The sequence below is a fragment of the Saccopteryx bilineata genome, chromosome 4 (genome assembly GCF_036850765.1).
Source record: "Saccopteryx bilineata isolate mSacBil1 chromosome 4, mSacBil1_pri_phased_curated, whole genome shotgun sequence".
In the NCBI taxonomy this organism is placed as follows: domain Eukaryota; kingdom Metazoa; phylum Chordata; class Mammalia; order Chiroptera; family Emballonuridae; genus Saccopteryx; species Saccopteryx bilineata.
In genome coordinates, this window is record NC_089493.1 from 36654553 (window position 1) to 36667558 (window position 13006).

Consider the following 13006-nt stretch of genomic DNA (forward strand, 5'->3'; position numbering starts at 1 on the left):
CCTGTCAATGTCCACTGTAAAGATCAGTCATTTCTTTCTTTTTTTAAATTGATTTTCGAGAGGCAGAGAGTGGAAGGGGGAGAGAGAGGGAAGCGTTCATTTGTTGTTGCACTTTGTTGTGCAGTCATTGGGTGTGTCCTGTATGTGCCTGGACCAGGGATCGAACCTACAACCTTGTTGTTTTGGGATGATGCTGTAATCAACTGTAGTAACTGGCCAAGTCTAGTCCAGTCATTTCTTTTTAATAGTCATCTTTTTGGAGGGCATTCATACCCCCAAATGGTTCATGGGCAACTTAAAATTCTCCTGTAGAAATACAAAGATTTCACTGTTTTCAAGTTTAGTTTTTAAAAAGAATTAACTAGAGGAAATAGGATTTGACAACTATAAACAGGAATTGAGTATTGAAAAACAAAACCCCATCCAACTACATTTTATGTACGATGGGAAAGTGATCTTCAGCTTCGCCGCAGACTTGTGTGACAAGATTCCTTTCCTCTATTTTGTTATGTAAATGTCATTTCATACGAGAAATTTACCGGTAATCTGTGGGCAATGAGTGAGATTTGGGCTTATTACCAAACTTGAGTGTCTCACAGAGTGATATAGACACATTTCAGTTAAACAATGACCATGCAGTGTTCTTCATAGAGAGGACATTAGAACAGTGTTCGCCCAGGTTCCTCAGAGAGAGCGGGCGATTCCCAAGGAGGACCGGGGCACCCCCGGGGGCTGTGCAGGAGTGTTCACAGGGTCTGACCCCCCCAATCCCCTTGGTCTGGCCCGTCACACACTCACTGTCCACCAGGACTGCCTCCGAAGGATTCAACCTGAAATAATTTTGAAGAGATTTGTCTTGAAACCTTGAGGTGGGAACAGATGATTATTAGTTTGTCAGCCTAATAATAACGGGTCTAGAGGTTAACTATTAAAAAACAAAACAACTCAAAGTCAAAAGCTCTGCGGTGAGATAAGTCTTTATTTAGATTACTTCACCTGCTAAATCAGCTGGAAGTACAATGATTTTAAATTTCAGGAAAAAAAATCAGTTTTTCATTCTTGGCAGAGCCACATTATATATTCATAGATATAAGTTAAGTTGAAGCAATTCTAGAATTTTCTAGCATGTGAAAATCAAGTTTGATTACTTAAATCTGCTAAGGGGCTTCCATATATTGACACCTTCTCAAAATCAAGGTGCACCTTCAGTTTCTAGGTCTGTTTTGAAACATTTTTATTTAATAAGTTTTGACACGTTTCTTTAAGCCACTAAAAGTCTTTTAAAAACATAATAAAGGTTATATGAAGGAAATGGTAAAAATACATTGTTTAGTACCTAAAAATATTTGAGGAACATTTACTGTGTGCCAGAAATAGTTCTCAGGGCCTCATACCCCCAGTTAATCCTCATAACAATTCCTGTTACCCTTTTCCTGGCTGTGGGAACTAGAGTACAAGCAAACTTGCTCAAGGTCACACAGCGAGTAAGGGACAGACTGAACACTGGCAGTCGGAGTTCCAGTGCTGAAAGCGACCATGCAGTTTCAGTTTAACTAGTTAAAAACAAAACAACTTAAGAAAATATACTGAGACTGCAGAATTCACTCATCAAATACAATCTGACAAGTATGGCTGCTCTGGAGTAAGCGGGGCCTGCTTGTGGTACCCACACCCCCAGGAGACCCTTGCAGACCTGGACGTCCAGTCCTATTATTTATACATGTGTAAATTAAAGCCCAGAGGGGTAAACTGACCTGCTCGAGGTCAGTAAAACCACATCTGGCAAAGCTTAGACCAGAGCCCATCTTCTGCCAGCCTGGCCAGCATGGTTCCTGCTGCAGGACGAGCTGCTGTGAGGGTCTGCCGCCTGAGCCGAATCTCAGTGCGTAATAGAGGGACGGCTACAGGACAGTGTCTTTACAGCCTACCTTTGCAGCTTAAATGGGGCCCGCAGGAACCATCAGATAGCAGCTGTGACAGGGGAAACAAGATGATTCTGTCGTTCTCGCCCTCCTATCCTGGGCTCATCAGCTGGTGGGGAGCACTGCTCTCACCTCATCCTGGGCTCATCAGCTGGTGGGGAGCACTGCTCTCACCTCATCCTGGGCTCATCAGCTGGTGGGGAGCACTGCTCTCACCTCATCCTGGGCTCATCAGCTGGTGGGGAGCACTGCTCTCACCTCATCCTGGGCTGAACCTCATCCTGGGCTCATCAGCTGGTGGGGAGCTCTGCTCTCACCTCATCCTGGGCTCATCAGCTGGTAGGGAGCTCTGCTCTCACCTCATCCTGGGATCATCAGCTGGTGGGGAGCTCTGCTCTCACCTCATCCTGGGCTCATCAGCTGGTGGGGAGCACTGCTCTCACCTCATCCTGGGCTCATCAGCTGGTGGGGAGCTCTGCTCTCACCTCATCCTGGGCTCATCAGCTGGTGGGGAGCACTGCTCTCACCTCATCCTGGGCTCATCAGCTGGTGGGGAGCACTGCTCTCACCTCCTTCTGTCTGCTACTGCTTTCCCCAGGTGCAACTCCTTGGAAATTGACCGTGTAAAATTCTCTCATCTTTAAGGCTTCCCTGTGGAGTCCTGTTTTGCCTGTGAAACATGCCCTTGACTCTGTAGCTCTCAGACTTGCTGGAATGTGGGCTCTAGTGGCAGCTCTGAAGGTGTGCATTCTTTGCAACATGTGATCATATAACCCTGTTTGTTGCTTTGGAGTCCGGGATCCTTTCTCTCCTGCATTCCCCAGATCCTTTTTGTATGTGGGCCAGTCACAGTTACGGGAAGATGGGTTTCCTTCATGGGAAGGGCACAGGCATGCCGACGCTGGCCCCAGACCACCCTGCGAACTGCACAACCTGGGCTGCTGCCCCGCTCTTCTGCGCTGGGGGTCGGAGCACCGTGACTCTCGGCCCTGTAACTATTACTCAGTGGTCCTGTGTACCTCGGAGCCTGCTGGCTGGCTAGTGTTCGTCATTTCTTTCCAGATGAATGCTTTGTACCATTAGCAGGCTTTTACCCTTTGGCCTTTTTACAAATGAATGTTCGCTGTTTTGTGAAAGAAGATTTCGAGGCGCTTGCTGCTCCCCCAGGTACTGCTGCTGCTTTGCTGTGTCCCTTACATGTTTATGGAACTGTCGCAGAGGGAAGTTTAATGTCATACAAGCTAAATAAAGTGTTTTTCATGATTTTGGTTTTAAGAATGTGTTTGTTGGGAGCCGAGTTAAAGGATTTTCAGTAATTAGGCTAAGTAGTGTTCCCATTTTATTCTGAATTCTATTCTATTTTAGGTTTGCAGAGCCTTTTAAGAATTTGATGAAAATCATGAACACTCCTGGAAAAAGGTACACAAAAACACAAATGCTTGCGTCCAATTTCAAGAGTTAAGAATCTCTGACCTAACCTGTTGAAGACGTTTTAAACAACAGGAACTGAATCTTGAGCTAATCTCACACTGGTGATGTATGACTGCAGGTGCTGTGTGCCCAGTAAGATGCAGCCTGCAAATACACCTGTAAGCTTGGGTAGATATTCTGTAATTATTTCATCTTAGTCAGTGTTACACCCGTTATGGCTGGGGAGAAAATGATTCATTCATACTGAAGTTATCTTAATGTCCAGAGTCATTGGAAAATTTCTCTTGTGGATTAAACCTTTGGGACCCACTGAGCTTTGAGGGAAGAAAGGCTGTCCTGGGGCGAGCGCTTATCCAGAGAATTGATGTGCGTAATTAGGCTCTAAAATGCAAACACCACTTTCCTTTTGGCAACTTTGCCTTGCCCAAGACCCTTCTGCTCGGCAGATAAGGTCCTCAGACGGGTCCCTTCCTTTGGGCTGCAAGGAAGGAGGGAGAGAGCCTGCCTTTTGCATCTGGCAGAACTGGAACATAGACCTTCCAACCAACTCGGTGGCATAAAGAGAAAGTTTGGGTACTATTTTCACTTACATTTCTCTCTGGGATTCTTGTAATCCATGAAAAGTGGTAAATTATTTTAAAGAGTTAAAAGATTCTGAAGTTACCTGGTAAAAAAGGACCTTTCCCTCCCTCCCCACCCCTCTAACAGTTTGGTGAGGGGTATAGCTGCTTGGGACCCGCTGCGACCGACCCGGGAATGTCTGCCCCTTGGTTTCCCCTGGGGGTGGGGTGTTTCAGGAGGAGAGGGAGGACCGAGACTGCTGCTGAGCCAGTGCTGTTCCCCTGGAGGGGGTGTTTTGGGGGGAGGAGAGAGGGGACCGAGACTGCTGCTGCTGAGCCAGTGCCCCCCCCCCCCCCCCCCCCCCCCCCCCCCCCGTGTAGCAGTGGCTAACGAGGAACTGGTTCAGAAACTTCTGATCACCCTCTCTGTTTCGGTGAGAGACAGACTGTGGCAATGGGGCTGCATGCAAAGCGGGTGCCTTGGCCTGTAATGTCGGTTCAATGTCACTAGTTAGCTGGGAGTAGAGAACTCTGGGTGAAACGATCCTGCCCTTTGTGACCACCCACCGCCCCACGCTGCCCCCCACAGTACTGGAGGGCACACACACTGGGTAACTGCCGCATCCAGGGCCTGTCTCTAGACCTTATGTTATTCTGTACAAACTCATATAAGTTAAGCTTAGCATCAAAACCAAGAAATCCCTCCAAACAGTTTAAAAACAATTTTTGTTCACTGGAAGATTAGGTGTTTTGTAATATAATTGAGCACAAGAAGATGGCTATTTTTTGTTTTAATGAGAAACATCTGGGTTGTACATATGACAAACGGCCTCAGGTATCTGTACCAACCCCCAGTGGCCAAACAGTTACAACCTGAAGTATCACTTTAAATGTGAAAAAGTCTTATAAAATTAACTTACAAAAATGTCCCTATCAATGTAGTTTGGCATTTACTGTACATTAGTCAAAAGCTCTAGCTAAAATCTGATATTCTTTAAAAAAATCAAAGTGTACATTCATACAGATTCAGCATTGTTAAAAAATATGCACAAAGAACCACATTCATGCAATATAATTTCTTTAAAAATTTAAAGCAATATAAAAGAGCAGACCTAAGTACTGAACAGAACGTTTTGGTTTACAACCTGTAGCTGGAGACTGCTGGCTGATTGGGGCGAAGTTAATTCTAAACATTTAAAATATGATTGTTTCAACCAAGCAGCCAAGGGTGCATGTGAGTTTCTGAACCATTTCTAAGGCGGACTCTGCTTGCTTGTTTCTAGAATATAGACTGTGTGCGGAACACTACTGTTCATCCGATCATATTTAGCTACATTTTAATAATGCTGTTTTACAAATAAATCAGAATTCACACAGTGCCTGGCCCTTCGGGAAACTGCAGTTTCCACAGATCCCAAATCTAGTCAACTAGCTCTGCCAAACTGCCCGGGGCACCAGCCGCCTGGGCCCCCTGCCCTGGGTCCCTAGCGTGTCCCCGCGGGCCAAGCCCCGAGGGAGGTGTCCGCAGCAGGTCCCTGGACCACGCTGCCACTGGCCCCCCGCAGGTCGGTCTGGGGCCGTGAGTGGGGACCTGCGCAAACAGGCCGGTGCTGCTGGCCAGGCTGAGCTGCTCTACGTGGGGGGCGGCCCATTGGTGTACCTCAGCATGGGGTAAAAGGACCTCGCGAAGTTGTTGGCCTGGGTGCAGCTGTAGTCCTCCTCGGAGGAGGGCAGCAGGCAGGCCAGGAGCAGCAGCAGCAGCAGGAGCAGCTGGAGGGGCAGCGCCGCCCTGAGCACGCGGGACAGGAAGGAGCGCTGCGGCCTCGAGCGGCCTGGCTCCGCGGGGCCCGGCGCCCTGTCAACAGAGAAGGCAGCGAGCTCGCCAGGAGGTTCCAGAGGCAAAACCCACTTCTGTCACCCGACCCCCTGCTTATGGAAGACACCCAGGACCCGAGGTTAAAGTGGGGCCGGCGCCGGGTTCGATTCCGGCCAGGGCACACAGGAGAAGCGCCCATTTGCTTCTCCACCCCTCCGCCGCGCTTTCCTCTCTGTTTCTCTCTTCCCCTTCCGCAGCCAAGGCTCCATTGGAGCAGAGATGGCCCGGGCGCTGGGGATGGCTCCTTGGCCTCTGCCCCAGGCGCTAGAGTGGCTCTGGTCGCGGCAGAGCGACCCCCCGGAGGGGCAGAGCATCGCCCCCTGGTGGGCAGAGCATCGCCCCTGGTGGGCGTGCCGGGTGGATCCCGGTCGGGCGCATGCGGGAGTCTGTCTGACTGTCTCTCCCTGTTTCCAGCTTCAGAAAAATGAAAAAAAAAAAAAAATAAATAAAGTGGGGCCGGCGGCTGGGGCACAGGGGCAGAGGAGAAGTCGCCCTTTCCAGAGGGAAGAGCGGGGTTTTCGCAAAGCCCCGCCGGCGATGGCGCTGACAAGGTGGCGAGGCTCGCGTGGGCGGGACCGCGGGGCTGCTTACCTGCCCTCTGTCTCGCTCCTGCCTCTCGTAGTTCTCTCGCCTCCAAACTGCTGGGTAAAAACAATCCAGTTAGTCATACAGCTTCGTTCTGTCAGTGATGAAACAGCCTTCCTTCCTCAGGTAGGCTTCCTGACAGGGTTTAAGCTGGACACACAGGCTATCACTCTGCGGGTGACATAACTGGGTTTGTCGCTGTTGTTAATGGAGATTGCGGAGCTTCCTCAACGCCAGAATGGCTCCCATCTTTCTCAACCCGCTGCAGTCCCAAAGAGAAACGACCATGAGACAGCCTTTGGGTTAGGTCTTTAAAAGTCTAATTCTTTTCCTTCAACCTTAGGAGTAAGCCTCTCCAGACTGACCAACAGGTTGAAGCACTCTGTGGACTCAGGAGTTCTCTCCTGGGGCCTTGGAGTCCCGAGCTGCCATCCTCTCCGTGACCGAGAACTAACCAGTGCGGTTCTCACAGGCCGACCCTGCTTGTTTCTAGAATACATAGTTCTATGTGCTGAACATCACTGTTCATATGAGCACGTTCAGCTACATTTTAATAATGTTGTTTTACAAATAAGTCAGAATTCACACAGTGCTTGGCTCTTCGGGGTTCTCACCTTTGCCTGGGGAGCTGGCACAAACGCTGGCAGAGGCTGGTCTCCGGCATCCAAGCTGGGCAGAGACGAGTCTGGGATCTGAAAGCAACAGACCCAGGGTTTGATCAGCTCAGGGAAAAGAGGTTCTGAATTGTCTCAGCGTAACCATGTGCTCCATGCAGATTCTTCGCTGCATCACCTTCCCCGCCCCCAGATCACATCTTTCTGGAAGAGGGGGCTCCTCCCTTGTTCTCCCCACTCTAACAGGGACTTTTGCAGACTAAAGGAATGTAAGCATGGCCCACTTCTTGCACTTAAAACCCATAGCACACATCGGGGGTGGCTGAGTTCAGGAGCAAGAGGGACAGAAATAGTTGGCACTGAGCTTGCGGAGTGCTGATGGGGTCATGTGGCCGTGGAGAGACTATAGTCTCAGCAGCCCAGGAGGAAATACATACTCGGAATGGAGCGGCCACAGTTTGGGTATTTGTTTGTTCTGGGTTGGAATACAGTTAAAAGGCAGAAAGTAGACAAATGAGAGAGTGACCAGGACAGAGAAGAGGGGTTAAAAACGTGGCATGTGAGAACAGCGGAGTCGAGTCTCCAACGTGAAGGCGAGGCAGAAATGACAGGAGGGTCAGAACTGCTTCCAGTAACCCAGCCGCTATCAACAGTAAGGTGCTCTTGTTATATCCTCCTACCAACGATAACACAGCCTCAAAGAGCCTGTGGAACTCTGTAAGGTAACACAGCTAGAGAGGGGCGTGACCCGAGACCCCAATCAGGTGGCGTGCTTACGGCCTCCCTTCTGCAGCATCCAGTATGCCATCTTTATAGGCCACAGGGGACTCACCTGGCTTCCCTGCAGGGACATTAAGTCTTGGGACACTTGCTCAAGTAACTGTTTGAGTTTCTTCTCGATAACATGCACCTTCTCTTCGGCCTCAATGTAGTCTTCTCCATGCCCCTTAGTAAGAAGGCTGTCTGAAATCTCTCGTAAGGAGTTTACTTGTGGCTGACGTTCCACCAGCTCCTTTTCCAGTTGCTAAAAACAAAAGAGGTGTGAACCAGTTTGTTTATCTGAAGGGGCAGCTCTTGGGGCCGGATGAGGCTTTCTCCTCCTTCTGGGGTGAATGGGGGGTGGTGCTCCAGTCCAGACCCTCTGCTTGGTGAGCCTGAGTCCTCAAGCCTAGCACCGCTCACATAGCAAAGTGTTATTCCCTAACCCCCCCCCCCTTTTTCTCAGAGACAGAGTGAGAGTCAGAGAGAGGGATAGATAGGGACAGACAGGCAGGAACGGAGAGAGATGAGAAGCATCAATCATTAGTTTTTCGTTGTAACACTTTAGTTGTTCGTTGATTGCTTTCTCATATGTGCCTTGACTGGGGGCCTTCAGCAGACCGAGTAACCCCTCGCTCGAGCCAGCGACTTTGGGTCCAAGCTAGTGACCTCAGGGTCTCGAACCTGGGTCCTCTGCATCCCAATCCGATGTTCTATCCACTGTGCCACTGCCTGGTCCGCCCCCCCCCCTTTTTTATTCCTTCTTATTCTGGAGACAGTTACGTTGCTGAAGAAGTTGAATTAGAGGAAAGAAGTGAGGAAGACAGGCCTTTATCCACTAATGGCAGGCGGTCAAGGGAAACTCTAAAGTGGATTAATTGAGAAAAAGCAACTTAAGCATACTATTTAGAACAGGGGTTGGCAACCTATGGCTCGCGAGCCAGATGTGGCTCTTTTGATGGCTGCACCTGGCTCGCAGACAAATCTTTAATAAAAAAATAACGTTAAAAATATAAAACATTCTCATGTATTTCCTACCGCTCATGTTCATGGTTGCTGGTGGCTGGAGCCAATCACAGCTGTCCTCTGGGATAACACCAAATTTTTATTGGATAATGTGTAACGTATATGGGTCATTGTATGGCTCTCATGGAATTACATTTTAAAATATGTGGTGTTCATGGCTCTCTCAGCCAAAAAGTTTCCTGACCCCTGATTTAGAAGTACAGAGGTAGCTAGTCAATTCACTCATATTGTTGAGGGTGGTTTATCTTGCTCACTGTCCAGTATGGTAGCCACTAGACAACATGGCTATTAATTAAAGTGGAAAGTTCATTTTCAGTCACAACAGCCACATGTCAAGTGCTCAGTAGCTGCCTGTGGCTGGTAGCCACCCTGCTGGCCAGAACACACACAGAACATTCCACCATCACAGAAAGTTCTATGGGACAGCATTCCCCAGGAGAATGGGGCTTTACAAAAGATTTTAGTACAAAAATGTTTTTTAAACACAATGACCAGCAGCACTGTGATCAAGGTATTTAAAATTAAAACCACATATAAATGTGTGGATAAAAATGTAAACTTGTGATTGTGAGGACTCATGTTAACTTACCAGTGACATAAATATATGAAAACACAAGTAACCCCAAAGAAGTAGGATTTCCCTATAGTGGGGACAGAAGCTTCATACATGTGGACAACTGAGCATCACATTCTCCCCTAAATGAGCTGTATTCACAAGGGAAAAAATACTTCAGTGGCCATAAGTTTCTCAGCATACTACTAAACGCCTTGGTCCCCAGTACCCGAGTCCTGAAGACTCCCTGCTCCTGGGCTGGTCCCTTCTGCCCTGCGGGCCATCTTGCTGCAGAACTACAGAGGGATCCTCCGTGGACGCCCCCGGGCACCACTGTCCCCAGAAACACTGGGTGAGGCTAGCTAAGTGCTGACCCCTTCAGGAGAACTTACCACGAGTTCTTCCCGACACTGCAGGACAACCTGGGGGTCTGCCGCTGGGTCAGTGACACGCGCCTTCTGCCTCCGGCTCTCCGCACTGGCTAACCACAGGAGCAGATTTTGACTCAACTGGTGGAAGTCCTTGAAAAACAACACACATCATAGCATTAACCTTTCGTAAAACTAAGAGGTAAGGTGCACTTGCTGCTTCTGGTCCAACAGGCTTTGCTCTTCTTGTCTTATCCAGTGAGTAAAAGGGCCCCCCAAACAAGAAGAAGGGGAAGCAGGGAGCACGTGGCACAGCCCTAGGAGGCATGCTGAAGTCTGCCAGGTGGTCAGTGCTGACAGGAAGGTGGGCTTCAGGATGCCCCACCTGAGAGGGCAGAGGAAGATCACAGATTAACCACAAACATGCTGGGCTCAATCGGGGACAGGCTGTTGTGTGCGGGCTTACTGGTGGCTCACGTTCCCTAAGACGGGGTCAGAGGTAACACGCTGAGCATTTACTACGCGTCGGGTGCTGGGTGAAGATTACGAGCACGCAATCCTAAAAAGAACCCTGTGAGGGAGGCACTCAAATTTCCTCCCATTTTTCAGATGTGAAAACTGAGGTCCAGAAGGTTCAATAATTTGCCCAAAGTCACACAGCTACTAAGGCTGCAGGGCCAGTTGTCTTAATCAGCCTTTCTGGCAAAAGGACAGCGATGGGGGACTGCTTGCTGGAAGCCCTAGCTCTGAGTGGGCCTGGGCAACAGGGCAGGAGACACAGGGCAAGCCTCAGGCCCGGGACAGCAGGTGGGTGTCTTCAGGAACAAATGGTAAAGCACACGTTTTCTAACACAAGCCGTACGTGCTTGGCTGCACCAGAGCAGCCTGGCGGTGATAAAAATATCCGCTTCTCCCGCCGACGTGGGCCTGGGCTCCTGGCCCCGGCCGTGGGTGGCGTACCTGGCACTGCATGAGCGACCGCCGTAGGCCCTCTCTCCAGCTGTCCACAGCGCCCTGCGCCACGTCCCAGCGCAGCCGCAGCTGGCCGACCCTCTCATGGAGCTCTCTGGCCTCGGGGCTCCCGGTCTGCAGGAACTCCTTGCTGTTCACGTTGACAGAGGCGGCTAAAGCCTTGTAGGTGTCAAAGGCTTTGCACAGCTCCTAGCACAGAAGACAGGACTGGATGAGGCACTGTGAAGACGGCGAGGTGGGCTTCATCCCGAACCTCCGTGGGGAGCAGAGCTTCCAAACGCGTCTCCAGGCCAAGGCCGCAGAGACCAGTGCGACCTCGCCTGTGACTGGCTGACAAGTGACAGGTGAGGGAGCTGCCTTACAAGGTCAGTGAACTTGGTCCGGGCTGAGAGCAGAGAGGCCTGTCTCCTGGCCGGCCGACTCAACTGCACTCTGTTGAGCTCTGGTTGGCTTAATAGCATTTCTGGACCAGATGAAAAGTTTTCCAGATCAAGTACACTTAGTCATGCTGCCTTTGCCCGTTGGCATCACAGAAGCGTTATTCATCAGGACGAATGGTTACCCCTGATCTATTCATACTCACGCACACGTGAAGCAACCGTACAAATGTGAAGGCTGCCTGGATCCCCCCGGCACCCCAACCCCCTACCCTGGGTCCTCACAGGAGCACAGGCTCATGCTCGGGGCACCCCTAAAGTGCAAGGCTCAAACTGCCCCTCCCTGGTCCCTGGCCAGGCCTTCTAGTGGGGTGAAGGCTGATTGTGCAGGTGACAAATCCTAACTGTGTAGCAGAGCAACCAGATCATGCCACAGAACTGATCACTGGAATGCTCCCTACCCTGAATGCTGTGCTGCCAGTCTGGACCACACGGTCTGGAAGGGGCTTTGTAAGCTGCCGCTCAGTGGCCACTGGCACCTCCGTAAGAGCCCACAGGTGAGGTGCCTCTGAAGTCAGAGCTTTCCAGCACTTTGCATCTGAGCAACACCTGCCCTGCCCTGGGGGACCATCTGTCAATGCTCTTCTGAATGAAACAAATGCTCTGCATCTGCATCCTTGCCCGTTACAGGAGTAAAATGGAAGAGACCCACAGCCACCTGTCCCACTAACAGATCTGAACTGTTTGTTCGGCAGGGCGAGCGCTTGCACGTGCACTCGGAACTCCTCCCCCTCCGCCTCTGACTCACCTTCAGCCTCTTCACCCTGAGTTCCAATCCCTGGACGTCGGAGGGAGGCTTTGCCATCTTTAATGTTTCTAGCTCTGCTTCCATTTTTTTCAGCCAGGTGCTGATGTCGCTGAGATCTGAGTTCAGCTGCTGCAAGTCTTGCTTTATTCTGAGTTTCTTGCGAAGTTCTTGTTCTTGAATCACCTCCCATCTGTCAAAGGCACCTGGAATAAAAAGCAGCAACCATGCAAGCAGATTCCTCTGCCTCCAATTCACTCCGGGCCATCCCTGTAGGGGATGCCCTCTGCAGGAGGCTCAGCCCTGGGCAGTTACCACCTGCCCCGGGGTGTGGACTGGCGCGTTTCCCTTGCTTCAGGTTCAAGGCCAGCGCCAGTACACTCCCACCCAGGCGAGAAGGAGGCGGCTCACTGGGTGGGAGACCCAGCATGTTGCCAGTGTGTGTTCTGGTCCCAGGTTGAGCATTTCAGTTCAGGCTGCTTTTAGGGCACTCTCGTTTGGTCTGTGAGCGATCGGGTCAGTGCTAGCAGCCCGACTTCAGACTCAGTTGAGCATTATTTTTATAATCATTGGACTGATCTCATGAGGAAACACAAGTCTTTGACACAATCTTCCAATGTCTGATCTTTACATATAAGTGAAGTCAATAAAACATATACTTCTTCCTCTGAGGCTCATTTTATCTATATGGAAAGAATAGTTTTAGAAGTCAAGTGAACAGCCCAGGCATGTGTTCATAAAAATACAAGTCAGCTAATTCTAAAATCACATCGGCTGCGGCTGGGCGAGTGTGGCGGTTTTGCTGAGTTATATAATTGGGCAATTCCTAATTCATGTTCTGCTGAACCATGAATTAAAATAAATTCCTGACTAGTCCCCAGTACAGACTCCAGCCCTCTTCACTACTGCCTGACTTAACTGTACCTGACTGCTGCCCCGATAAGGAGGCCAGCCCCTCGTCGTCCCGCTGTGGGCTGCCATTCAAGACACTTGGGCCTTCTTTGCCACCGTCGGTGCCGGGCGGTAACAGCAGCTTTACCTAGAATGAGCCAATTTTATGATATCATTTATAAACTCAAAAGGCTGCAGAGTATCTTGGTTCACATTAACAGGTAAGAGATGAGGCTATGGGAGGCCTTTCCTCCCAAGGGGACCTTG

At 50.1% G+C, this 13006-nt stretch overlaps 1 protein-coding gene across 9 annotated transcripts in view; it reads right to left on the bottom strand.

Annotated features, from left to right (window-relative positions):
• Positions 1–4689: 4689 nt before the first annotated feature.
• SYNE2 (spectrin repeat containing nuclear envelope protein 2) overlaps positions 4690–13006 on the bottom strand; it is a 351348-nt gene continuing 343031 nt past the window's right edge. For 7 of the 9 annotated variants that reach the window (XM_066272842.1, XM_066272839.1, XM_066272844.1 and 4 more), the window contains 8 exons: positions 12773–12887; positions 11852–12054; positions 10655–10855; positions 9719–9847; positions 7821–8012; positions 6989–7066; positions 6381–6430; positions 4690–5768 (listed from right to left, as the gene is read on the bottom strand). In XM_066272842.1, the coding sequence (XP_066128939.1) occupies positions 5546–5768; positions 6381–6430; positions 6989–7066; positions 7821–8012; positions 9719–9847; positions 10655–10855; positions 11852–12054; positions 12773–12887 (1191 nt within the window). In that variant the 3' untranslated portion in view covers positions 4690–5545. The remainder of the gene's footprint in view (positions 5769–6380; positions 6431–6988; positions 7067–7820; positions 8013–9718; positions 9848–10654; positions 10856–11851; positions 12055–12772; positions 12888–13006) is intronic. The other 2 variants (XM_066272840.1, XM_066272838.1) reach the window with 1 other exon arrangement.